Source organism: Papilio polytes, unplaced genomic scaffold, assembly GCF_000836215.1.
Source record: "Papilio polytes unplaced genomic scaffold, Ppol_1.0 DF821956.1, whole genome shotgun sequence".
NCBI classification, from domain to species: Eukaryota; Metazoa; Arthropoda; class Insecta; order Lepidoptera; family Papilionidae; genus Papilio; species Papilio polytes.
Genome location: NW_013527248.1, coordinates 2,799,721 through 2,827,462, shown reverse-complemented (window position 1 = coordinate 2,827,462; position 27,742 = coordinate 2,799,721). Strand labels below are relative to the sequence as shown.

At 33.0% G+C, this 27,742-nt stretch overlaps 3 protein-coding genes across 3 annotated transcripts; 2 read left to right on the top strand and 1 right to left on the bottom strand.

Annotated features, from left to right (window-relative positions):
- Positions 1-192: 192 nt before the first annotated feature.
- Positions 193-27,464, bottom strand: LOC106107530 (probable ATP-dependent DNA helicase HFM1). The gene is made up of 19 exons (XM_013288406.1): positions 27,380-27,464; positions 27,125-27,312; positions 26,938-27,018; positions 26,679-26,804; positions 26,137-26,266; positions 25,304-25,475; positions 23,094-23,228; positions 22,422-22,542; positions 21,491-21,564; positions 21,285-21,386; positions 8,440-8,671; positions 7,172-7,314; positions 5,609-5,793; positions 4,378-4,475; positions 3,328-3,560; positions 2,611-2,846; positions 2,432-2,538; positions 433-2,362; positions 193-199 (listed from the first exon to the last, which is right to left on the bottom strand). The coding sequence occupies exons 1-19, from the start codon at positions 27,388-27,390 to the stop codon at positions 193-195; spliced, it is 4,311 nt and encodes a 1,436-aa protein (XP_013143860.1). The 5' UTR covers positions 27,391-27,464.
- Positions 8,935-10,760, top strand: LOC106107701 (coiled-coil domain-containing protein 65-like). Its single transcript, XM_013288686.1, has one exon. It carries the CDS (start codon positions 8,972-8,974, stop codon positions 10,373-10,375), a length of 1,404 nt encoding a protein of 467 aa, XP_013144140.1. The 5' UTR covers positions 8,935-8,971; the 3' UTR covers positions 10,376-10,760.
- On the top strand, positions 14,106-20,960 carry LOC106107702 (pro-resilin-like). The gene is made up of 3 exons (XM_013288687.1): positions 14,106-14,211; positions 18,158-18,262; positions 20,440-20,960. The coding sequence occupies exons 2-3, from the start codon at positions 18,158-18,160 to the stop codon at positions 20,653-20,655; spliced, it is 321 nt and encodes a 106-aa protein (XP_013144141.1). The 5' UTR covers positions 14,106-14,211; the 3' UTR covers positions 20,656-20,960.
- Positions 27,465-27,742: the final 278 nt, after the last annotated feature.

Sequence of the window (27,742 nt, the reverse complement as noted above, 5' to 3'; positions counted from 1 at the left end):
AATTTATTGTCTACTAAAATGTTAGGTAGTTCCTCTTCAATGGACGTAAAATTGCCTTGTTCTAAAGTAGTTTGATCTTTAACAATGTCCAAATCTATTTGAACTTTACTTATGACGCAATAATTAGTTTTCTTATTAGTTTTCGTGCAAATGTTTACCTTTGTTTTGGTAAATGAAAACTTTTTCATATATTCACATTCTGAGGAAATGGTACTATCTAATAGTTTGTTGAAATATGGTTGAAGGGGGGTTTTTTTGTCCTGGATCTTTTGAGCTTTTTCTAAACCACTGTCGGACCGAAGTTTAGAGTCTTGATTTATGTTATTAGTAGGATTAGAACATAATATTGGAACCAAAACCTTATTAAATTCAACGTAATCATTTAAATAGTCAATGTCCATAGTTTTATTGATTTTATTTAGTTCTAAGTACTTGTGATTGTCAAATTGATTTGGTTTTACACAAATAATGCTCTTGTCTTCGTTATTAGTTTCGACATCTTTGGAAATCAATCCCTCTTCTTGTAATATTTGTGAAACACAGTCTTTTGTTGTAATACGTTTTAGATTTTCTGGATTAGGTATTGTATTAGGGTTTTCACTAGTTTTAATAGGATCATAGTCCATATTATTGTTAATGGGTTTATTTTCGTGGACCTTTGAATAGATATTTGTAAAGTTAGACATTTTATTATGTTCATTTTGTATCTTTCTTAATGCAAAGAAATCATTGGATATGTTTTGATCGTTATCAGGATTGGACATGACGTTATTGTTTTCAATGGTGTTCGAAATGAATATGGGGTTTATGTAATTTAAATCATCCCCTTCGAATTTATTGAATTCTAACTCATCTAAGTTATAATGATCATTCGACTTATTTTCATTCTGTAATATTACGCTATTTGTTTTATTGGTTTTGGAAGCTTCGGTGATTATTGTTCCATTCTGATGTTCAATTTGTAATTGTGGTAATGTAGACTTTCCAATGTCTTCTTTATCAAGAATTGAAAGTTCTTTGGAGATTTTTAAAGTGTCATCGATGTTTTTGTTATATAAATATTCACTATTTTCATTAGTTGGTAAAAGGTCTTCACAATACGATTTGCTTGGACTTACTTCTAACAAATTTAGAATATTTTTTTCTATGTCATTGTCACTTCGTTTAGCTTTTTCTATATATTCGTCAATGTGATTTTTAGTAATGTTAACAAACGTGCTCTGTTCACCTGTAATTACAATGTCATCATTTTCAGTCATATTATTTGCTTTCTCTTGTATTTTATCAATAATATTGAAGTTGTTTTTCTCTTTTCTCAATGCCTTATTAATTACCCTAGGTCTAGTTTCTGTTTTTACTTTAAAGTCATAAATAACTGGCACAGATTTTTGAGTCACATTGTAGCTAAGTTTATTTTGTACCATACTTCGTTTTTCGATTTCATTTAAAATTTCGCTGAAATTCGTAAAATTTACGTTTTCCTGCATTTTATTGATAACAGTTATGTTGTTTTCTTCATTTTCTATTGACTTTTTAAAAACAGTTCCACTTTTCGGTGTATTAATCTCTAAATGATTTTTTCTTTCAACGATCGTTTTAGTAAAAGGTTTAGATATTGACATCTGTTTTTGAATTATATTGTGGTTAGGTTTAACTTGTTCTAGAATTTCTTTTTCGATATCATTTAAGATTTTACCTATTTGTTCATCTTCTTCATTACTCTCTTTAAATTTCATAGTATTTGTGTCCTGCATTTCATCAACAACATTTATGTTGTTTTGTTCTTTCTCTATTATGTTGTTTAAATATTTAATTTCAGTTGTTGTTTGTTGTGGTTGTTTTGTCGTCTTAACTTCTAGATCATAAGTTTCTCTTCCCATGTGTAGATTACTAAAAGGAGTAAAAACAACTGGCAGCTGTTTTTGAGTTACATTGTTGTTACTTGCGCTTTGTTCTAGAATTTCTTTGTCGTTTTTATTTAAAATTTCATTTATTTCATCGTCCTCGTTATTACATTCGCTCATCGTAAAAAAATGTTCATCATCAAATAAATCAACACCAAAACTATTTTTCTGTAATATTTCATTGCCTTCGATTTTCTCACTTTCAGTCTCATTGCGTTTATCATTTGGTTGAGTGAATGATTTAATTTGTTCGATTATAGCAAAATTACATTTCCTTTTTACCGCGTTCTTGTCAACAGGATCGTAATTCTGTCTTTTTCGTATTTTAAAAGTATCTGTTATGGCTGTTTGTTTAACATGTTTGCTGTCTGTTTTCTCTTTTGAAGAAATTGGTATAACATTAGAGTGAGATAATTCTAGCCCTTGAAATGTATGTTCACAATGAACATCAATGCCGACTGAAAAAATACTTATTTTAGAATTTTTTTTTACTGTATCCAAATCAAGATTATAAACAGTTTCCTTACCGAAGTTAGAACTAATACAGTGAGCCATAATTTTGTGTTCAAAGTTATGTCTTCTAACAGCTTGGTATGTTATTTCGCCATCATAAATGTTTATTAGGTCTTTGTCTCTGGAAAATTATTTTTAAAAATGTTGTAAAAACTCTAAATTATGCTATTTAATTCTTGTTTTTAATACTTACTTGAAAGTTGCTAATATTAGTAAATAGTTTTCAGAATCTCCTATAATTATGTAAGACTTGTGATTCGCACCGGCAGTTAAATGATCTAGGTTCTCAGCTAAATGCATTTGATTTAGAAGTTTTAGTTGTACGCTTACGCTATTTTCATCTATTGGGGTAATTGTTAGTTGATACTTTGGTAGTAAACTTATTTGTTTGCGAAGAACATTACCAGCTGGTGGACCTTTATTCATTATCTGCAGAAAATTACAAAAAAAAGTCGGCTCACATTCTAATTCTACTGCTACCAATAAAAAAAAACAGCTTGTGCTGTAAAAGCTATTATGCCCGGTGAACACTTGGCAGTTAGACAGTTGGGCCGCCCGGCGTAGATTGTGTGAAGTCACTGGCTTCAGTTAGCGTTCACACTATGCTAGTCCAGTTATTTTGCGATACTGACCAGCTGTCTTGGCCAGGTGTAAACAGCGCATTCGTCTATGGCTAGACAGCATCATACATGCCATCATAATAATATTTAAAAAGGCGAAAGTTTAGACGGATGGATGTTTGTTAGAGTTTGTAGCCTAAACGGCGGAATGGATCTCGATGGAATTTGGCATAGGTATAGATAGCCTGGAAGAACTCATAGGCTATACTTTTTATTTCCACGCGGACGGAGTCGAGGGCGACAGCTGGTAAATAATTCACAGAATAACCTCTAAAAGAGTATTAACTCACTCTTTCCAAATCTCGTGGATGACTCTCTTCTAGTAACATGAAGTTAATTTTTCCAGCAGTAGCGAGTAAAGTGCTGTAAGTCGGCCCAATTCCTTTCAACTGTTTGCTAACGTATTTTGAATTCTCCCAAATTTGTGACTCGAGGCATTTCGCTAAAACTATAGCATTTAATACTGCCTGATAGTTTTGCGGAGAACTCCATTCGTTCGATCGAGTTACATAAGACAGTAAACCTGAAATTATTTTTATAATGCTATTTTTTTATAGTTTGTTGGACTAGTAAACTAATTAAAACCAAAAACTAATACAAATATTCCGAATATCCTTAGAGACTGAAGTAAATTAATTTCATTTTTCACTGCAATTTGGTTATTTTACTTCGTAATATTATGAATGCGAAAGTTTAGATGGATGGATGTTTGTTAGATTTTGTAGCCTAAACGGCTGAACGGATCTCGATGAAATTAGGCATAGACGAAGAGTATATCCTGGAAGAATACATAGGCTTACTTTTGTTTATATGGAGTGGATGGAGTCGCGGGCAAAAGCTAGTATTAAAATAAGTAATAAATAACGTTTATTTTGGAATCCGCAATTGACTACACATATCGTATGACAAAGATAGAATTGGGACATTTAAGTAATATAAGCAAAACCGTGGCCTTGTTTGTCTGTTCAGACATATTTCTAGGTGCGGCTAATCACAATATGTGATTACAAATTGTTAATACTTTATTTATATGGAGATATAAATCTTTTAACTTATTTAATCATGAACATATTTATAAATGATTTTCAATTATCAAATTAAATAAAATCTTTAAGCTTATTTTAGCGAAACGAAGATAATCAAGGTAGAATATTTGCACAGTATTTGGTTATAAATTTTAATTAAGAATTAATGTTAATAGAATTTGTAACTGTTAAAAAGAGCTAAAACATACTAAAAAATCTTATATTTGCTACCCAGGTTTCTAGTGCTAAAAGTAACATCTATATAGCAGAGCAATACTTAAGTGGTCAAAAGTGTAGAGTATCCATTTTACTTACATTTACAAATGCGATTAGCAATTCGCATTATTTTGACGGCTTCTTGATTTAAGGAGGGTTCATGGATGGGTAGACAGCTTAGCACAGCCTGGATTATACTGTGAGACACAAGACAAGGAATTGAAAATGTTTTTTTGAAGAAAATATACGATAATAGATTAGGTTGATTAGCTTGAAAAGCAAGCATAGTCCACTAGTATATACTAGTATTGTCTTATTTTAAGTAGTTTTATATATATTCCGGTCATGCCCATAACAAGTAATATAACTGTGAATATGTCTGACAGTGGAAGAGTCCGCTTTAACATTTTCGCACTGTAGGTTGGCTGGCCCCCAGCAATACCACGACCACACAGAAGACAGGTGTGAAGGGAAGCAATTCCGTGTTTCATCTGAAGTGTGGTGCCGGAGGTCTCATTTTAGTCCCTTTCCCTTTTCTTGAGAGGAAAGGATGGGTATGGAATGTGAATTTGACGGTGGAGGAGATATAAATATGAACTTTATGAGCGTCTCCTCCTCCATCGATTAAGTCTCTGGGCAGCATTAGCTTCGCCATTTCTCCGGATTCAGGTGGCCACTTGCTACCTTATGAAAATAAAAACTAATTCATATTGTACAATTAACATGGCATATTGTCTAAAGATGCAACTCTACGCGTCTCTTCGAGGTTTGTTTTGTGATTTCACAGGAAGAAGACTGAACTGATCGTTTTATGCAGTCTTTGGTTACCTAACCACATGCTACCCGGCAGTGGCGAGGTATTTTACGATGGTATATTGTGTGGTTGTTAGCTGTGTTTACATTGTTATAAATAGTACCTGAGTTTCTTGACTAGAGAAGATTGACCTATTTAAACTTTGATAGCATTTTTCAGCAGCAATAATTAACGACAATAATCAAGCGATTACTTATACGATTTTTAAAACATTCGTTCATTATATTGTTATACTTTTCCTTGTATTTGAGCAAAGCGAGATAACAATTTGTTTTCAAAAAGTGTTTCTACACATGACAACTTTAGACGGTTCGTATTAATCTTACTTCCGACTAATTTTATAAATGCGAAAGTTTAGAAGGATGGATGGATGTTTGTTAGAATTTGTAGTTCTCGATGAAACTTGGCATAGATGTAGGGGATAGTCTGGAAGAACATATTGGCTACTTACTCTTGTATTTTTTTAATTCCACGCAGGCGGAATCGCGGGCGAAAGCTAGTCCTTTAAAATCTTACCAGTTAAGTTTCATCTGCCTTGTGTTGATCTTCCCCTTCATAGGGAAGCGTATAGTTGCGGCTGCGTTGTTTCTGTTTAGCGCGTTTAGGCATCTCCGTTCGTCAACGCGGAGGTGCATATCAGATAGTTCGTGACTCTCGCATACAACCCATAATAACTGTTCTAGAGACTCGTCGCCTTTTATCTATGCGAAAAGATTTGCTTAGATAGTTAAAACGAACGGGTTTTAACTAAATTGTTCTTTTATCTCGATACAAGGATAAAAGAGCCGCTTGGTACAGGTCAGTGTACCCGATTTTTTGGGTACATCAGTTAGAAGACCCAAAATGTATTCTTATTTGAATATCACGTTACTTTGAAATACTGAGACTCGATAATTTACTTCAAACCCAGTCAAGGCTTGGGTATGGATGTAATATAATATTTAAAAAGAAGACATAAGTTTATTTTACTAAATTATGTACTAAAACGGCCTCAGTTTTCACCAATCAGATGATTAGTGCTGGTCTCCAACAATACCGATTTGCGTGATTTCTCATGTTTTTTATGTTATATGAGTATCATGATTTTTTTGGTTTGCCTAAAATTAATAATAATTTTAATATAAATTTAATAAACAAAGTCTTTAGTCTACGAAATGATAAGAATGTTTTAAATGAAATAACCCAAAAAATAAACTGACGTGGGATAATACAAAATTAATATTTCAGATATACAAATGAGCCAGACCTCTTCGTGGATATGAGCAAATCTTAAAAGCTTTTTAAACTAATGATAAATCGATATCAAATTGTCATATTACAAAATTAAAATATCTAAAAGAATCGCAAGTTTATGAACAAGTAAATATGAGGAAAATCGGGTGATGAACTATTCTTTTTTTTAGTCGGGTTTGCTTTTTTATCATCCGTATGACAATTGGTACATTGGTGCATATTGCATCAAATTTTCTTATTATAACTAAAACTCGAAAATTTACTAAACGTATTTCAAATATTCTTCCATTACCCAATAAAAGCTATTCTAACAAGTAACGTAAGATTTACTTTTTATCTGTTTAAATTAATAGACAATAGATATCACAAACGCAGATAAGTCTTCGGTGCAAGGATTATGAAACACGATGCGACACACAAATGATATTACAATAGAAACTCGATGAGTCTAGACTGAAGTGTTAAGGGGATAATTTAAAGCCTGAGGGTTAATTACATTGCAGTGCTTTTCTAACCAATGAACTATACAATTAAATTATCATGCTAATATTATAAATGCGAAAGTTTAGATGGAAGAATGTTTGTTAGAGTTTGTAGTCTAAACGGCTGAACGGATCTCTATGAAATTTGGTATAGATGTAGAGGATGGTCTGGAAGAACACATAGACGCATTTTTGTTTTTTCTTAATTCCATGCGGACGGAGTTGCGGGAGAAAGCTAGTAATAAATAGTTGTCACTTACTAAGATGTGGAAATGGAATATGAAAAGAAATTATACTGTATTTCGATAAGTTATAGTTTAAATGTTCATTATTAAATACTTCTACACTATCTTACATCACTTACTTTCATTATACGTTTCATGGTTTCCAAATCCAAATAGTAAATAGATAGTAAACGGCCAGCTTCTGTTGATTGTATGCAGCATACTTCATCCTTCGTTATCAGACCCGACCTTTCTAACCCGTTCACTGCTTTCATGCACATATCTGATTAAATTAAGGATGACAGTTTACCCAAAAGATTAAATATAATTTTATTATTAATTATTTAAATTACGGCCACGTGACATAAATCTTAATACAAGCTCGTTAAAGTGTCTTCAATGACATTTTACAATTTATAGGGTATGCAACAGGTTGAAATACAATTTATATAGTCTTAAACGTTAAGCTGAAAGCGGAATTTATATCCATTTTTATCAATTAACAAGTTAATAAAAGGTTGTTCATATCACTATTAAATACCAGAAAAGTAAAACAAACTTTACTAGTAGAGTGTTGGTATTAATAACGAAATTGTGCAGTCAAAATATAAAACGCTTGTAGTCTCTTACTTATACTTGGGGTTAGAGATCGCATGCCTTGATAAATCTAAAGATGGCACGTTCTTTCGACACACATTCGTCATGATCCGGAACTAGTAGCGGATTCATGAAATCCAAAGTGCAATGTGCATTTATTTTAACAAACTTTATAAAGCCACAGATTGCGTTTGACATCTTTATCAGATTATTTAACATCCCTTAGATGCCTTCCACATTTCTTACCATATAGAACATAGACGTAAATTAGAAATGTAACGATTGGTATGCTGTTTATTTAAGTAGACATTCTGTGAAGACGGACTTCCATGTAGAGTAGACCCATTAATGGCTCTACAAAGACCTTACAATTGTTGACTGATCTTGAGTTTACTTGTTCTAAATGTATGACCTACTAGCTGTTCCCATGCGACTTCATCCGCATAAAATTATGAATATTTTATTTTATTGTTTTTTAACAAATTCTCGATTGCAAATGTCAAAATACCAATGACCTTACTATGGCAATCTTGTTTCTTGACGTTAGCAGCTCGTATCGTATGGTCGGTTTCCCACATTAGGGTTTTTATCAAAATGTTTACCCCCTAAGTTTAATGGCGTGAAAATATATATCCTAAAGCGTGACGTAAGTATAGGGCTGTTTATAAAGAAATAATTATTCAAAAATATGCTGTAATTGCTGAGATCTTAGGGAACAAAGAAATGTGTGTTTACGCTTTATTATAACAAGTATAGATATAACTAAATTTATATCCTGTTTTGGTAATAAATGTTTTACTGTAATACATACCTTCAATTTTCCTAGAAATAAGATCTGTAGGCGCTGACTGCGGGAGACCTAGATACATCTTCGGGTCACGTGCTGCTCGTACAAAGAGAAACGTGGATCGAACCCACTGAACGCACTGCGCTAGGTCGATCAGAGTTCCCAGAGCCACTTCGCTGTTTAGATTCTCAGCTAAACGTTTATGTAGATAGCTTTGTAGAGGTTCACATCCTCCGACTAGAGCTTGATATCTTGCCTACACAAAAAAATTTGATAAATAGAACTAGTTAGTTTTATTTTTTTACTACAGTTTGGCGTAATATTGTATAATGTAGAGCTAAATTGTTGTTTGAGTTTTATTTACTACATTATAATATTTCTGTAACCCTATTAAAACTGCATATACGCGCTGTGATTATTATTAATTTCCTTGCTGGTAATAATAGCTTTATTTAAAAACATGATTGACGTTTTGTCATTGCCATTTTGACATTTGAAATTAATAAATCATCCTTATCAACGATATACTCAATATTTTATACAAAATATTATAAAAATGGCTTTAACTAAAGAAGAGAAAAAGGCAAAAAAGGAAGCTAAAAGGCTAGAGAAATTAAAGGCAGAGGCTGAAGAACGGAAGAGACTAAAAAATGAAGAACTCAAACGAGAAATGGTTGCGCAGGCTCGGAGACGAGGGGCATTGGATAAAAAATGGAGAGACCTGATGCTTAAAATAAAAGAACCTGTCTTCAAACAAGATATCGAAGTCTTTTGGCACAGTTTTGATAGGACTGTTGATAAGAAAAATCATTATATCAACAACATAATGAAACTTATAAACTTAGCGGATGATCAGTTCCAGCGAACTGTAGCTAGTTTTTGCGACACCTTAGACACTATGATTCTAAACTTTTTGACTGGTATTGAAAATATCTCTGAAGAGAATGATCGTAGAACTGCTGCTTTATTAAAAATGGGGGAAACAGAATCAAATCAAATTAAATCAGATCATAATGCAGCAGAAACTCACTTGCAATTATTAATATTCCATGGGCACACTACAGCCGATACTCTTGCTTGGACAACACGCGGAGAAAACTTAGTAAAAGAAGATGAGGATCGAAACAAATATGCTAGCGAACGGGAAAATCTTCGTTCTCACTTAGAAAACTCGTATAATACAATGTGGGATGATTACAAAGCTATTCTTAAAAACTACGTCTTAAAAACTGCTGCCAATCAAAAAGCAGTGCGTCGATTACGCCGTAAAGAAAACTTGATGGCAGACATAATCGCATCACAAGCTAAGAAAATAGCTGACAGTGATGGTTTACTTAGGAGACTTCGAAATGAACTTGCTGCCTATGAATCTGGAACGAAACAAGCTGTTTTTAGGGACCGTCGTGATAGACATAGATCAGCTTGTTTTCGTTTAAAGCAGATATTATTCGACGGTTGTAAAACAGATACAAAACAAATGGCAAATTTAGTAAAAGCTTCGGACAATACAATGGAATGGCTGAGAGAGGCTCATAAAAAAGGTGAGAAAATCCTTCGCCTTGCTGGACTATGTCGAAAATTCGAAACTCAACGAGAAAAAGTTTTACCGTTCGGATTATCTATACCCCATTCTCCAGTACAGTCTAAAACAAATCTGAGGAGACTTCAATCAGATGATTCCTTAGTAATGAAGGCAATTTCAACATCTTGCGGTCTAACAAGACTATGGCAAAAGATTTCTAAAGCTGAATTAACTCGGAAAGCCTTGGCAAGAGAGAAGGCGCTACTTGAACGAGAGAATGCTCTTCTTCTCCTTCAAATAGAACAGCAAGATAGCAATCAATTTCAACCTGAAACTAAAAAATGTATCTGTGATAAAATAACGAAACGGACCTCAATGTCTAAGCCAGTTCCGATAGACGGAAGTATGGAAATGAGGAAGTATTGCATAGCTCGTTAGGGTGTCCGATTTTTATGCACCTAATACTTATTTGCGATCTTGTGCAATACCTTAATAATTAAAAGAGTTAATTTTAGAGTACAATACGTCATGAGACATTTGTATTAATTCCGCGGCAGACGGCGCGAACGTTGCATGTCGCAATGACGCGAGACCTACACGCGGCTCAAACGATGCCACTATGACCTTACCCACTTCTAAAACCGTGGGACAGGCAACGATCGATAAGCGTTTTGGAATGTGCTTTAAATATTTTTTTTATAAATATCTTGTAGTGTTATTTTTACCTTTGAATTGTGAATATAATTGCCTTCCAAGCATTCTAACCATTGTTTTTAAAGATATTTCGAGCGTTAAATTATGTATTTTAATAAATTTATGATAACGATGATAACGTGTGTTTTGGAATTAAATTTAAACCTTAAAAAATTACTTTGGTTACTAAAAATGATTGAATAATGCTGAATATTAAGTAAACTAACTAAAAATAACTGGGCAATGTAGTTGAGGATGTCTAATGTAAAAAAATGGTATAGTTATTATTTTTAAATCGCTTGTATATTAGACCGTAAGATCGTGTCACTTATTGGTAAATGCAAGTTCATGTGGTATTAAGTTTTACATAGAAGATACACAATATAGGTATAATATATACTATTGTTGCAATATTAACCTTGCCCTTTTGAATTCTAAGAAACAAGTATTTATGAAAATATAAATAAAATACTACAAGTCTCCGTTATTACAACGCGCTAAGTTACAGGAGTTAACGAGCAATGAAACTTTAAATTGGCGATAACTTGGTATAGGTTAGAATTTTTGTAAAGAATGCAATAACATGAAATCGAAATAAGCGCAGACGATTGAGTACCTCGTCCTTTTGGATTAAGCTTTAATCCTCATAAAGATTGATGCTCAATCGAAAAGGAATAGAAAGGAAGGAATAGAAGAAGACGTAATGCTAATAAACTTATTGAATTGAAAGAAAAGTTTCAGCCAAAAAAGATGGTTCACGATATAAATATCAGAGACAATTAGAATCTACGACCTAATTATGCTCTACTAGCTGTTGCTCGCGACTTCGTCTACGTGGAATTAAAAATAGTAACAAAACGTACATTACTGAAAGGTAGCTGACATAGCTGGGTATATTATAGGGTATTTTCTATCTTAATATTGCGTGGACGAAGTCACAGGTAATTAGTTAAAGATAAAAATAGAGTGAATTAATTGCTTAAATAAAAATGATATTAATAAAGACGAAAAGTTTGTCAAAAAACGACTCTCGAATACAATTATTGGCCTAAAAAGTACCACATAGTACTTTGTAACATACTGAAATGTACTAAAGCATTGACTCTAGTTTGATACCTCACTTACAGATATTAAAAGAACACACAAACCGGAGTGTTTTACTATATTAGATTAGGTCATATTAGAAAACGAATAACATTTTTTAAAGAACTTTATGTAATAAGTATAAATTCGACACGGACAGGTCGATGCAGCATGGGGAGGCCTCCCGCAAGATGGACCGATTACGGGAGTATCCTGGATGCGTGAGGCACAGGACCGATCATCGTGGCGATCGTTGGGGGAGGCCTATGCCCCGCAGTGGGCGTCCTATGACTGAGTAGTAGTAGTAGTATATATAAATTGATATATCGATTGTCTTAGAAATTCCTATCGCACTTGTGAGTTTGTTGCTTCCTGTTTGTATTTTCATTGCCGAAACTTGTTGTAAACTGTACACATTGTAGCCATAAAATCAAAATATTAAAAAAAAAAAAACCAGGGAAAGTTCAAATCAAATATACAAAAATACTTTCTTACCTCTACCGATACGTTTTTATCGCGAAAAAAGTTGTAACTAATATAACACTAGCTATTGCTCGCGACAATGTCCGCGTGAAATAAAAAAATGGTCTGTGTTACTGACATACAAGAATACAAATCTTTACATTAGTAGATATAGATTACAAATATCGTGTCCCATTTTAAATTATCCTAATTTATTTAGGAAAAATCAAAAATCTAATCGTAATGGAAATTAGGGTACAGGTAGTATAATAAATTTGCATCTTTATCCACATGCAGCGATCCTTTAAATATTTTAAACTTGTTAGATTTATCGCGCCTTATTTATATGTCTTTTTTTGCCTGTCGTAAAGGTAGTATAATTGAATTTACCTTAAATTTATGAGTAAACCCGAATTATTATTGTTTTATTTATTTTTTGACTTGCCACATATTAAAAATATCATGACAATGATTGCCAGTGGATTATTGCTTCTACAATCGTAAACTAACAGTGGTAGAGTCCGCAACTTCTTTTGCAATGAGCCGGCTTGGTGCTTACCATGATCATAGTCGGTCAAAGAGCAGCGGTAACTTCGCTAATCTGGCGAATTCCGATGGCCGCTTGCTCTTTGACCACCGACCAAAATAAAGTCTATGTTGTTCTTAAATCGGTAATTGATGCTACTATTGTTGACTTCAGAAATGTATTTCTTAGTTCTGAAGTGGGCAATATAATAGTAATATATCTTAAGCGTGTAGTATATAAAAATACTGATCTGATACTTAAGTTTCGAAATATTTTGTGACTAATTTTATGACTAAAAGGTACGGAAAAGGTAAACCCCATCAGACATGATGACGCAAACAAAAGGAAAAGTTATAAAATAAGATCTTTATCAAATGATAGTTTTTTATGCAAAAAGATATCGATCTCATTATTTTGAGCATAAACGTAGTTTATTATTGGTTTTATGGTATTCGTAATAAATAAATGGTTTCATACACGATTATGAACTGTCGTCGTTTGAAAAGCATGTCGATGATAAAGGGACAGAAATGTGCATCACTTCCTTATCACGAGCTGAAGATGACAGTGCGTGTCGCTTTCACTGGGCTCTACCTCAAAGGACATACTAGTCCTTCCTTGTGCCCTATTTAATATGATTAAATGTATGTACTTTGAATTTGCTAATGTGTTGCCAACGATTACTACATTTATTTCACAAGTTGTATTCAGGACTGCGTAGATTCATGAATGTTTTAAACAGTCTAACAATGACGTAAAAACTGATTAGTCTCAGAACATCTGTCTGAATTGAGCTAATTTTGAATTGACCTTTGTATTTAACTTGTAAACGCAAAATTTAAAAAAATATCACGTTTTCTAATAAAAACATAAAATCGATATTTATATATAAAACATTTTATTTATTGTATTTGTTTTTGGTATGGATATATCATTAACATGAAACTGTTTTTTGATAGTAGCCCGGCGAGGCTTTTCCGACCACGCATTACTCATTTAGCTATGAAATGTGAGTATAATTGGAGATTCACGGTCACCCCAAACTATGCTTTAATTGCTTGATAGCCGATCTTCACGTAAAAGACATTACAAAATAATTACTAACCATATAATTTCGGCCGAAAAACGATTAAGTTACGAAAAACGTGCAAATGCTTAAGACTAAGAATGAGTAGTTGCGAATACATTGATGCTTTTGTATTTAAAATGTATTTTGTACGTAGTTGTAAAGATGCAATGTGTTTCTAGATTTTGTAAGCGGGTAATGTATTATGAATTGATATTTAGACACGGCTATTGGGTGTATTCGAATGCGTAGAGACATCCATCATGAGAGGGCGACATTGTGGTAACCTCGGAACGTAAGGGGAGTCGTGGGGTGCGTATATAAATATCAGAGAGTACCGGGGCGCGACATCAGTCGCTGCCGAGCACTCTAACAGCCACCGTTGTCAATAGCATCCAGTTGTAGTGTTTTGTGTAGTATCATTTGTGTTCAAATATACCAACGGTAAGTTTTTAAACTTGTATTAATATTTTTAAACGATTCGATAGAAACTTATTAGATTTTTCAAACTCCGGAAATAAGGATCTTCGATATCATCAGCTCACACATGACTGAGGGATACGGATAGGATATTATGTCAGGGACTCTCACCCATCTTAGTCAACTTCGCAAAAAAGGATGAACATTATAAAGTGCAATTAATCTATACTATACTAATAAATAAAATAATAAAAATAAAATAGCTTTATTAATTTACTATTGTAATAAAGCGTAAACACACATTACTTAGTTACGTAGGATGTCAGCAACCACAGCATATTTTTGAATAATTCTTTCTTTAATAAAAAGCCCTACACTTAAGACACGCTTTAGACTACACGTTTTAACGCTATTAAACATAGGGGCTAAATAAATTGAAAAAAAAAAAACCTTCATGTGGGAAAAGGACCATAAACTACAATTTGCCAAAATTAAGGAAGCAAGGTTATTATGGTAACGATAATTTTGCAACTGAGAATCTGACAAATGTAAACAATAACGTTTTTATAATTTCATGCGGATGAAGTCGCACGAGAAAAACTAGTAAACTAAACTGCAAAGTGAGATTACCAAAAAACAATTTGTTATAAGTAAAATTGAAGAATTAAAGAAGTTCAAAATTTAGCAAAATATTAAAGTAAAAATAAATGGTAACGACCAAAAAATTTATGCTATTCCTTCATAATTTTCACTATCGTCGATTTCTATAGAAATAAATTATTAAAATTGAGAGTATCTCTGGTTTTCCTTGAAAAGAAGGAAATTAATAGTTTTAAGATTCGTAGCTCTGTTCATGCTGTGACACTTTTCAACTGAGTGGAAACTCTAATTTCTTACGGAAAATTACAGAAGTTTCTTTTTAAGAAAGAAAGCCGATAGAGAAATATAACTTCAATCTTAAAAAAACCAGTAATGTTATATCATAACATCCGACAAAATGTAGTTAACCGTAATTGGGATAAAAAACTGAAATTAACGCGATACGAATTAAAACACCGATTGTTTTTCTTTAAACTTCCGAACATATTTACGCAACCAATGAAAACATTAACAAAGTAATGCTGTCAAAAAACGTTAATGAGTTAAACCGTTTAACAACATGGATATATTTAGGACTAGCTTTCGCCCGCGACTCCGTCCGCGTGGTATTAAAAAAAACAAAAGTAAGTAGCCTATGTGTTCTTCCAGACCATCCTCTACATCTATACCAAATTTCATTGAAATCCGTTCAGCCGCTTAGGCTACAAACTCTAACAAACATCCATCCATCCATCCATCCATCTAAACTTTCGCATTTATAATATTAGTATGATTATCTTACAAGGTTATAATTATTCAGTAACACCGAATATAGAACGACACGACCAAGTTACGCCTCGTTGGCCCTCCTTGTAATTTAAGTATTTCGGTTAATGCGGTAACAATCTGAGATTAAATCGAGTCTAGTAATGCCAATGTCATTAAAATAAAGGGCCTACTAAAGGTAAATATTAACTACTCTTTTAAGAACTCTTTAGGAAGGCTAAAAGGTTTCTTTTTGAGTTACAGTTAGATTTTATCTTGTCAAAACAAAAATTTTAATTAACATTTGTTTCGCTATGTGCACAGCTGTTTGACAGCAGGAATAGACAGCCCATTCCTTCCGCTATTACTCAAAAGAAAAATTAATTCACCTTACATAATTAATTAAACGATCAACGCATGTGCGTTTGTATTCTAACACGTCGCGTGTTCGAACACACCCAAGTTTTTATATTACTTCGGCTTCAATAATTTTACTCATAAAGTAATACTATATCTTTTAATAACTAGACGCACCATGGTTCGTCTGCTAAATTGTAGCCGGTTGCACTTGCATCGATAGGGTAAAGCTTGCTACAAACTGACATAAATATGTTAGTTAAATCTTTGTGTAGGCAAAATATGTAAGTTGAACTTTATACGTAGAGTTTTGCCTATACTCACACGCATGTCAGTTACAATTGATCGTCTGAAGAGGGCTTTAGCATTTCTTCCTGTCGACAGTTCGAGTGTTATAGTTTGAGATGTTATTAAAATGTCATAATTGCAAATTGAAATGCACAATTTATCACATCTAAAAGCAATTGAAAAAAATCATTAAGGTGATACAATCATAAATCATTACTAATTGGCCATGTTCTTCCAACCTTCACGACTTAAGTGTCATGAGGATGTCGTAAAATAATTTTCATATTATAAATACAATTTTGCAAATAACATAATTTTACAGTAACGTTTTATTGCTGTTAAGCTTGTTTTAATTTGTTTAGGTCCCTTCTACGTAAGTTTTTTTTTATAACATAAGGTGACAAAGGAGCAACAGGCCACCTGAATACGCTAAAATGGCGAAGCGACCGCTGCCCATAGACGTCCGCAATTGCAGATGCGTTGCCTACCCTTATCCGACGAAGGAGGAGGCGCACATAAAGAGGACATTTCCCCTTCCTATGCATCTCCTCCACCGTCAAATCCACATCCTCTTCCCATCCTGTTCTTATAAGAAAAGGATGGTAAAGACGACACACTCATCATACGAAACACGGAATTGCTTCCATTTCACGTCTGCCTTCTGTGTGGTCGTGGTATTACACCGGGCGTGCCGGTCCATTCGTGCTAAGATGTTAAAGCGGGCACTACCACTGTTAAATGTTGTATGTAGCTTTAACTTCACGACTTCAATCGCGCGGAATTAAAGAAATTGCAATAGACATGGCCTATGGTATCCAGTCAGTTATAACTTAATATTGTAAAGACAAAACAATTTTTGTATTCTGTTTCGTACATGTAGTTGTTAAGTAGATGACGTATGATAGAGTTATGTGGAGGACAAACGCCTATCGCGTCGATCCTACGGGAGTAGGACAAGAAGGAAGATATATTTTTACTTTATGCGTTACAAAAATTAGTATCCATTTTTAATGTCACTATACTCGTATATTATACAACGCAGTAATTTTTTGCCATCCAAATATAATGTTGTCAGTATTAAAATAGATTATTCATGTGCGAATTTATTTCAGTAATAATTAACAAAATGTATCTAGTTGCAATTTATCTAAATCTCAACACTTTAAGCACCCATTCAAAATTAACCTCAATGCTATAAAATGAACATTGAGCTAATTAATGTTGGTAATTCGCTCTTTGTTCGGTTTTTCTAATGCTTCGAGAATATTTTAAAAGCTATTTTCAAAATATCATGTCTTAACATCAGTCTATAATTTCGTTAAAACATTCATAAAATGTATACGAATTCTCACATTTGCAGTCAAATTGGCATCGACTTGTGACTTGTGTCCGCAGAAATCAATCACACAAGGCCACAACAATTACATCTATGATTTTATGTAAATAACAACCTCTTTCGTTAATTACAATAAACACATTCCTTTGTTTTGGAAATCCTCACAAAGTTGCTAGAATATGTTTTCTAATTTGTTATTCAAACATACACATCACACGCGTATTTATAACTTAATATGAAAACAACACTTTTCTATTTCTTTTCCGTAACGCAAATAATAAGTCGTAAGTTTACTTACAGATTTTTATGTATAAATCCATTAATCATGAGTTATTATAGCCTCAACTAAATGGTAATGACATATATAATAATTAAACGTACTTTTATTACATTTAAAATGGTCTAGTTAACATGAATAACCCATTCATTAACTTCATTCGTTCACATTTTCACGCATCTAATGACAATTTTCAAACCATAATGAATGTTTAAAATTGACAAAGAAAAAAAACCATAGATTATTATAAAGATCAATTTACACATTTAACACACATCACTTAACAGTTCGACTAGGTCAAACTTCCAGTCAAGATCAGATTGTGTGACGTTCTTTAATAACCGTTTTTGTCTTTTACAATATAACAGATGTCATCAACAAAGATGCTGATCTGCGCGTTTGTGGTTGTATGCGTGAGCTTGAGGCATGGACTGGCAGCGCCCGCGCAACAGGAGGACGGACCACCCACACCGGTAAGTTATAATTGTGTTTGACAAATTTTAAGAAAGACTAGAAAGCCCTACGATAGATGTCTATAAGAGAAGTCGCGACCTTCAGGTTTGAGGAATTGTTGTACATGGAGAGGGAGTGGCAACTTAGAGACTTTCTCTAAATTTTACAATTGTATTAAAATTTTAGATACATGTTAAGATCAAATGCGCTTACGCTGAGGTGCTGTTTGCTAACTTGTGGCAGACCACAAAGAATTCATACACTGTTAAATAAGCTTACGTGAGAAAGTTTTCAAAGCGAAGTGTATGGTTAACTATAAATTCTAAAACCAAAAGAGAAATAAATTAAAAAAAAAATAAACATGAAAAAGAAAAAAAATATTTTATGCAGCAGTTAAATACCATAATGGTTAGAAAGAAACAAAGTACTTTTCAATATCATCTTCATTTCGCAGTCTATAAAAGGAATCAACAACATCTTATTAGCTCTCTAAGAATACATAAAATGCTGAATAAATCACGTGAAGCACAGGTCATTAGAAGTATGGAGTGAGGTTCCTAGCACGATTGTTTGGAAGGTCGCCGGCATTTTCATAGTTGAATATTCATCACGATTGACATGTTTGGACAAAAGATGAAGAAAAATATGTTGGAAGGTGAAAGAATGCAAATAAACGTACTTAAGGAATTACTAATTAATCGATATATTAAAAGAGAAACTGAGAATTATTTCTTAAGTTATGTACTTGAATTTATCCGTAGTCATTAAATGTTCTAAATAAAAGTATATCGTAGTCAAATGACCAATTGCGATTTCGTAATATAAAAAAATTCGCTAGCTAATTGTTAATTATTTCGCGAGTCAAAGTTCGTGTGACAAAAATTAAATGTTATCATTACAATCTTTCATGTATACCAATTAAATTCGGTATTTACATTCTTATATGAACTTGAACAAATATATCGCACGGAATTGCACTTCTTGTGTCTCAAGGTACAATGCATCGGCTTTTTATTGTTCGTTGTTGGTAACGCGATCACGATAGATAAGGTCACAAAGAGGCTTGCGATTGCGTCCAATTAGATCTCAAGCAACCGTTCACATGGCTAACATAATACAAAGTTACTGAGATGCACCTGATAGGCTATAAGACGTGTTAACGCTTTGCATTAGTCCTGTATCTAGAGACGGACTTTACAAGATAATTGCTATAATAGTTTTATTTGCAATTAATTTAAATGATTGGACTGATGAGTTTCCGTTGTACAATTCTTTTATTGTTAAATCTGAATATTAACTTGATACATTTGAATTCAGTATAGCTAGCTAAAGCAGATTAAATTAAAAGGAGGAGATACTGTTTACATTTATTATGTACAGAAATCTCAATCACCTTAAAAATGTTTTTCATCAAAGCTCATGTATGTAGACGATATGTCAACATTCTTTAAATTTTTCACCGTTCAAGACTTCCTCGCTATTTTATTTATTAAGATTGTTCTGAATTAATCTCAAATTATAATCGTATTTAAGTAAAACAAAAAATTGCGACATAGCTTTTATAAATTAAAACTTAAAAGAAACTTTTAACTTCCTGTAATTCAAGTCGATGTAATAAGTTATTTACCAAAAAAACCTATTTAAATATAACTACAAAAAACTAAGTTAAACTTAACTTCGCGTAGAATTTTCCCACGAATCTTCTTCTTATAAATTGATTTTTTTATTCTAAGCACATTCAAGGTTTACTTTATAGATGTAATAAAATAAGCAAGGTTACTTATATTATTACATTAATTTACTTTTGTATGTATGTAGAAATATTACATGAATGTATATTTTAATATCTATAAAAACTAATGATTGAGACTTCTGAGAAATATGTCAAGGGGTTATAATTATTAAGTTTTAATTACTTTAACTACCGAATAAAATTAAATTCTAATTATTTGGTATATTTTAATTGAATTTATTTATCTTACTGTTGTTGTAAATGTCAAAGTTTGGATGAATGTTTGTTAGAGAGAAAGTTTGACGTCTAAACGGTTCAACAGATCGCGATGAAAAGCTTAAGAGTATAGTCTGGAAAAACATACAGGCTTACTATTTTTTTTAAATCTACGCGGACGGATTCACGGGCTTAAGCTAGTGGCTTTATAAAACTGCATAATAACGATGTATTATCTTTTTTTTACAGTACGAATATAAATACGACGTTGAAGATCCAGAGAAAACATTATATTTCGGCGCCAACGAATCTGGTGACGCACAAGGGAAGGTCGTCGGGGGATACCGAGTATTGCTACCTGATGGTAGACTCATGAACGTTGAGTACACTGTCGAAGGTGAAAGCGGTTTTGTACCCAAGATTACGTTCGAGAATAACGCAAACCCATTCGCACAAGGCAAATGAAAACGCAACGATAACAGGATTAAAAATTGTGAAATTTATAATTAATTTTAATTAAATTTAATATCTATTTATGTTTCGCGTTCATCGAATTTCAATTTATTACCTGTGATTATTTAAAATTGAATAAAAATGTTGTACTTATCGCTAGCCGAAGTTACCAATTCTGTGATTCAAGTTATTATAGGTCAATGCCATTACAACTAAGAGATCTTAGTGACTAGTTTGAGTTACGATTTTGTTGTAACTCGATTTAGTATAATTTTTTTAATCATGTAAATTTTGTAAGCAAACAAATAAATACGTTTATAAAAGGCATGCTTTTCATTTAAAATGTTATAAATAGTATAGAGGTCAATCTTTAAATTGTATGTGGACGAAAGTTTCAATCCAATTTATGGGCTAATCTTTTTTGAAACCTGTATTGTAACTATTAGGAGAGAAAAGTACAATTTAACATTAAAATAACTGTAACAATATAATTAAAATAAAACACTCAGGCCACTGCCTCTCGCCAGAATGTCGCGCTATTCTGATACGTCCGAATGACATTGACAGCTGTCATAGGGATGGGACGTCAATGCCGATGTTCTAGTGTTGCCCGATTTTCTTCTTAACTAGTTAAAACATACCTTATCAGTAATTCGTGTCATTATGACAGCAGTTGCTTCGGTATCGAACTGTGGTCGTCCAGCACGGCCCACCATTTGCAGCACCGTACTGATACTATATTCCTATAGAAGAAAGGAAACTATTTACTGATTTTTACTGGGTATTATTGAATCCCTTGCATTTTAGAATTCGACCATTGTTTTTTCCAATATTGATTTTCTCTTACCTGGTAAGTACCATTAACATATTGTTGTGTGTTCTTGATAATTACAAGATGTGCTGGTAAGTTCACGCCCATTGCTGAAAATTTATTATAACATAATATACAAGAATAATTTTAAAAAATGTGAAAGTTTCGATGGATTTTGATTACTACATAATCTCAAGAACAGCTCAACGAATTATGCTAAAATTTGAAATAGATGTAGAACATAGGCTAATAACCTTTTAAAATTCGCGTGAAGAGTCGCGGGCGGCAGCTAGTTCTACAATAAACTCTGATAGTGGATGTATCATAATTCTTATGGAAATTACGGAATTTACATCTTGATTATTATCTAGTATCTCATTGTAAGAATTTAAACTTCCCGAAGAGCACGAAGATCTTCAGATTCATAAAACAATGCGTAATCGCAATTCGTAATTTCTTTTATGATGTCATAAACAGAAATTCGCAAATTGCCTCCGCCCAAGGTTAAAAGGTCATACACGTGATGCATGCTAATCTTTACAAATTACAATGTATTCTTGTTAACTTTTACCTCAATGATACAGACACCTGATGTTTTTAAAGTAGACATCTATACTAATATTATAAAGTGGAAAGATTTGTATTTTCGTATGTATTGAAATAAATCAAAAACTACTGAACCGTTTTTAAAAATACTTTCACCGTTAGAAAGGTAATTTATTTAAGAGTAACAAAGGCAATATTTATTTAGTTTGACGCGAGCGACGTCGCGACCAACAACTAGTTAGCAAAAACTTTAAAGATTGCAGATACGTTACCTTCTATTGACAGTGCAAGGATATTGAAAAAGGTTTGTCTTTTGCAACCCACAATAAGAAATGGTTTGAAAGATAGTGTGGAAGAGAACTGGAATTAATTTTCAAGTATCACACTTTTTAGAAGAAACTCTATACTAGTATTAACTTACCCAATGTCGTAGTTGTTATCAGTATGGGCAGATCTCCGTTGCGAAACGCTCTCTCTATGTTCACCCTCTCTTCGAACAGTAGGCCGGCGTGATGGCAACCGATTCCACATAGTACCAATGACTAAAGAATTATATAAATATCGATTTTTTGTTACTGAATTGTCACTGTTTGCCTTGAAGAGGCATTTATGGATTTGCTGGGCTTGAGGTGGCGGAGCGCAGATGGCGCTTAGAGTATACCTCGTTTAGGAGTAACTAAACTCAAGGGCTCCTTTAAGAGCCTTGCTACGGCCCGTAATTCGTTATTATTACCGGACTAGGATAAATATCCACTATATGTTATTTTTAAATACCATATTTTTCTTTATTTTAGAATAAAACAGAGATAGTAATATTATTCGCAGTCACTTTATTTGAAATGCACTTTGCATGAGTAATGAAGTCAATTAAATTTAAGGAAACTATCTTATCTTATGAAATAATCTGTGTAAATTGTCAATGCACGAAAGGTGACATGATTAAGAAGGGAGTGATGACAGAGATGACGTAGTTATGTAGAGGACAAAAACCTGTTGCGTCACTACGGGAGGATAAAGAAAATGACATTATAAAATTATATTTAAATCATATAATACTTTAGTGAACATATAAGTAGATAATTAGGTAACTAACCTGGATTTTCTTAGTCTTTATAGCGGAAGCTAAAATCGTGAGTTTTGCTTTCTGTTCTTCGCTAAATTTAAATGTTATATCTCGGGATAAAGCCTCTGCTGTTAGAGTTACGCCTTTTCGAGTGTTACAGAATATCTACAATAAATTGACACTGCAGCTAAAGTATCATCTTACTAATATTATAAATGCGAAAGTTTAGATGGATGGATGGATGGATGTTTGTTAGCGTTTGTAGCCAAAACGGCTGAACGGATCTCCATGAATTTTGGTACAGATTTAGAGCATAGTCTGGAAGAACACATAGGCTACATTTTATCCCGGGAATAGTTACGGTTCCTGTGAGATTCATTAATTTGGTTTTTTAATGTTTACTTGATCATTCTGCAACGGTTCAACATATCTTATTGAAATTTGGCACAGATATAAAACTAAGTACACATGGAATGTGGTTCATCCCCGAGAAATATCCAGTTCCCGAGGGTTACGTAGCTTTTTGTTATTTATATAGTTCGTATGTTTTCTAATACCACGCGGACGAAGTCGCGGGCAACAGCTCGTTACTTATAATTTTTATATTATAAATTGACAAACGCGCAAGCGGCGACCAAAATTTGCTGAAATGGCGAAATGACCGCTGCCCATAGACATCCGAAATTTCAGATATGTTGCCTACTCTTAATCAACGCAAGATGAGACCCACATAAAGAGGATATTTCCCCTTCCTGTGCGTTTCCAGCGTAAAATCCACTTTTCCTTCCCATCGTTTCCTCTTAAGAAAAGAGACTATAACAAGGCCTGCTGCCTCCTAATGAATTGTTGCCAATTTTATTATTTATTCGAAGATACACTTATTACACCTTATAAGCTACGAAATCTTTTATTTCAAAGATTTTAGTCTTTTTTCCCCAGTTTTTGACTTCCCAAAAGAAGGAGGTACTCAATTCGTCTGTATGTTTCTTTTTTTGTAATTACCATTCCAATCTTTATCCTAAAGTTAAATTCTTTATAAAAGTACTAACCAATGTCGGCTTCTTATCACCATATCTATGAATGATAGGCCACAGTTTATAGTTTAAGGTGATATCAAATTTAAATATACTCGTTCCCGCGGGGCACTGGTAGCCCTCCACTACGCGCTTCAACTTTACCGGACGACATTCGTCACCGAATCTACACAAAATACGTACAAATGCATTTTTAAAATTATTTCTTTTTTTATTATTTCGTCTCTATAAAAATACTATAAGAATTAATTTGTATACCTTTGTAACTAGCAGATTAGTATTTTGTCTAACATTGGGGAGGTAGGGGTGAATGGGGATTGAATAGACTTTGTAGATAAGGGTAAGTAGGGAATATTGCTGTAGTAGGGGATGAATGGGGGAAATGTGTGAATATTTCTTACTTATAAAACACAGCGGGTTTGTTCGTATCGTTAAGCCATTCCGCGACATCTTCAGGATTGCTAACGGTAGCTGAAGCAGCGACAAATCTTATTTTAGGCGAGTTCGCGTCTATTTGTGATAAATTTATAATTCCTTGTTTTTGTTTCTGAAGTTGCTCTATTCGGTAAGTTGACTGTAGTGATGACTAAAATTATAATTCATAAAAAGTATCAAAGTAATAGCGTGCGCAAATCTGAAACTAAACTATCGCACAACTGTTTAATCGCACTTTAATTCCTATGCGCTTATATGGAGGTGCGCACACTACTCGATTTTTAGTTGGTGAATTTTTGAAACAGTTGAATTGGCTGCGAAACAATCGACAATCGCATAACAGTTGTGCGATTGTTTAGTCTAATTTAAATTAACTATTACTTCATCGAATGAAAAGAATTTACACATAAAATTAAGAAAAATCTATATCCCTAATGTATCGTTGTTGTTTATTTTTCACCTATCAAAAAGTTTCAAAAATAAAATTGTGTATGAACTTAATCTAATCTAATTAAAAAAAATTATATGTATTATTACGTGATCTTTTTTGGCGCTTTATAATTTACGTACTCAATGAACTTAGAAAAAAATGTTTCTGATAATGTAGTTACGCACCTATTGGCTAATTTATCGGTTTTGTGTATACTTGTATATTTTTCTATGCAATTGTCGGATTAAATTAGCTGTTATGTATACTTATATAAATAAAGAAATAAAATAAATAAATAAACTTAAGAATCAAGATTGTTAACTAAAATTATTAGTACATACTTGTATAGTTTTCATGCGACTGACAACAGCTTCTAACACAGGTCCTCGAGTGACATCGTTCAATATATGAACCTCATCTATGAGGAACAGTTTGATAACTTCCACCATACCTCTGTAGTCGCGCCATCTTCGTGTCAACAAGTCCCATTTCTCCGGCGTCGTTATAATAATCCTATACGATTTAAAATTCATCAACTTGATCTTACCCCTAAAGGGCACAGTATAGACTCTTTCAAACATTTTTTTTTGTGACTGAATGGCCACTTTTTGCCTCGAAGAGGCATTTACAGATCCACCCGGCTTGAGTAACTAAGCTCGAGGGCTACATTAGGAGCCTCGGCACGAGTCGTTACTTACTACGATCGCTTCGGTGGATGCTCCATGGAGTGACAAGGCACAAGGGCCCCCGAGAGGGGACCTCGGACATCTCTATCAGCCGTCATATAAATTTACTAAGCCTCTTTCACACAATCCGTACTTTCTTCGGTCTTTCTTTACCTTTATATCCATCCACATTCAATTTTAATACTTTCTTGTTTATATCTTTTCATAAGTCTATACCAAGTTAATCATTTTCTTCGCTATTTCTTCTTGTACTTTCAAACTTCCTCTAAAATACATTCTTAATTTTGTTTCTTAATTTAATCACAAGTAGATACTGATCTCTACTACTATTCGCTGTATTTTTTTAAATTATTTTGCGTTAAATGTTACCGATAGAAAGACCGCAATATTAAATACGATTAGAAGGCGATCGATACAATTGCAATCTAAGATAAGCAAGAATGGATCGAGATCATATATTGGGATTGGATAGTCGAAGGAATTCGTACCTGTAAGGTTTCAATTGTGAGAAATCAACATCAGTATCTCCCGTCACTTCAATGCATAAGGCATTCAATTTAGTGAACTTCGGATACCATTCGGTTAACCTTTCAGTGCAGATGGCTTTTATTGGAGCCACTGGGAACAAAACATTTATATCATCTTACTAAAAGTAAAATAATGCAATTTATATTTGGATGGATGTTTATTAGAACTGGCTGAACAGATCTTCATGAAATTTTTCATAGATGTAGAGCATAGCCTGAAACATAGGCTACTTAACCATTTTTTTTATTTCGGGTAGACGGAGTCTCTATCGACAGTTATAACATTAAGTCAATAGTAATAATATCAAGCGTATAAAAGCAAAAACGCTTTAATAAAAAAAAATATTTAAAAATTGGGCTGATGCATATTTGCTTTTATGCCCAACAAAGTAATAGTACAAGTAGGTTATTAAGAATTGTGACAATTTCAGTGGACAAGAGATAATTAGGGAGTATTTTCTTCCTTTTTTTTTTAAATTACAGATTAAATTTAATATACAGACTGTAAATGATCTTAAAATCTCCATCAAAATTTTTTTCCTCCATCTCCATGAGTAATTGAACGATGGCCATTTCAAATATAACCGTTTTTCCGGATCCAGTTGGCGCACAAACCACCAAAGATTTGTCTGAAATTATTTTACATTTAACATTAAAATAACTAAAACGTAAGATAATGATCATAATTCTATGAATTACACAGTTATTAAAGATTAAAATTTCGAAATCCATGATTTTTTCAAAGCAGTAAATTAAACGAACCAGAATATAAAGCATCTTCGATAACTTTTGTTTGCACGGCGTTAAAATGTTGAAAACTGAATACATGTCTGTACTTCGGATCTGTGAAAAAATATTTAAAACCAGTAAACCTTTTCTGTTAGATGCTATTCTGCAAAAATTGCATGCTCATCGAATGCTATTGTTTAATTTAGAGTTTTTAACTTACCTATTTCTTCAACACTTCTTAAACCTTGGCGTTCTCCGGTGTGTTTTGCCGGTCTATTTACACCTTTACTTATTATGTTAACATTATTTACCACATGCTGATCATCTGCATTAGTGGTACTTGATGTCGACAACGAAAATGGTGGTGAACTGTCTATTTCTTCGTTCAGTATATCTGTAAAACTTTCACTAAAACAAATATTATAAACACTATCTTGATCTCTTATAACGAAAATTTAATAAAAAATTAACTTACAGGTTAGTCATTATCTTTTAATTACATCTTTAATCAATAATTGCAAAGTGACGATCGTGTGAGGATTAAATAATCTTAACCTGATTAATTTTACCGCCACCGCCGAAATTGAAATGTTTATGGTTAATAGTAATAGGTTATAGAGTATGCGAGATTCAAAATTATTTAAAATTACAACTTTGAATCACTTTAGCTTATAAATTTACTTTGTTAAATTAAACTTAAGAAATAAAATATTGAATGATAAAATTCTCTTATCCATGCAAATAATGACTTTTGTATTTTATTGCTGCACGTTATAATACTTATAACTCTTTGATGTCTCAGCTACTGTCTTCATATTCTTTGATTTGGATGTTTTAT

Coding starts and splice junctions, on each gene's coding strand:
- LOC106107701 (XM_013288686.1), top strand. CDS start 8,972: ATGGCTTTAACTAAAGAAGAGAAAAAGGCAAAAAAGGAAGCTAAAAGG.
- LOC106107702 (XM_013288687.1), top strand. CDS start 18,158: ATGTCATCAACAAAGATGCTGATCTGCGCGTTTGTGGTTGTATGCGTG. Junction 18,263..20,439: donor AGGACGGACCACCCACACCG/GTAAGTTATAAT, acceptor TTTTTTTTACAG/TACGAATATAAATACGACGT.
- LOC106107530 (XM_013288406.1), bottom strand. Junction 23,229..25,303: donor GTCGCATGAAAACTATACAA/GTATGTACTAAT, acceptor AATTTATTGTAG/ATATTCTGTAACACTCGAAA. Junction 2,539..2,610: donor CTAATATTAGCAACTTTCAA/GTAAGTATTAAA, acceptor ATAATTTTCCAG/AGACAAAGACCTAATAAACA.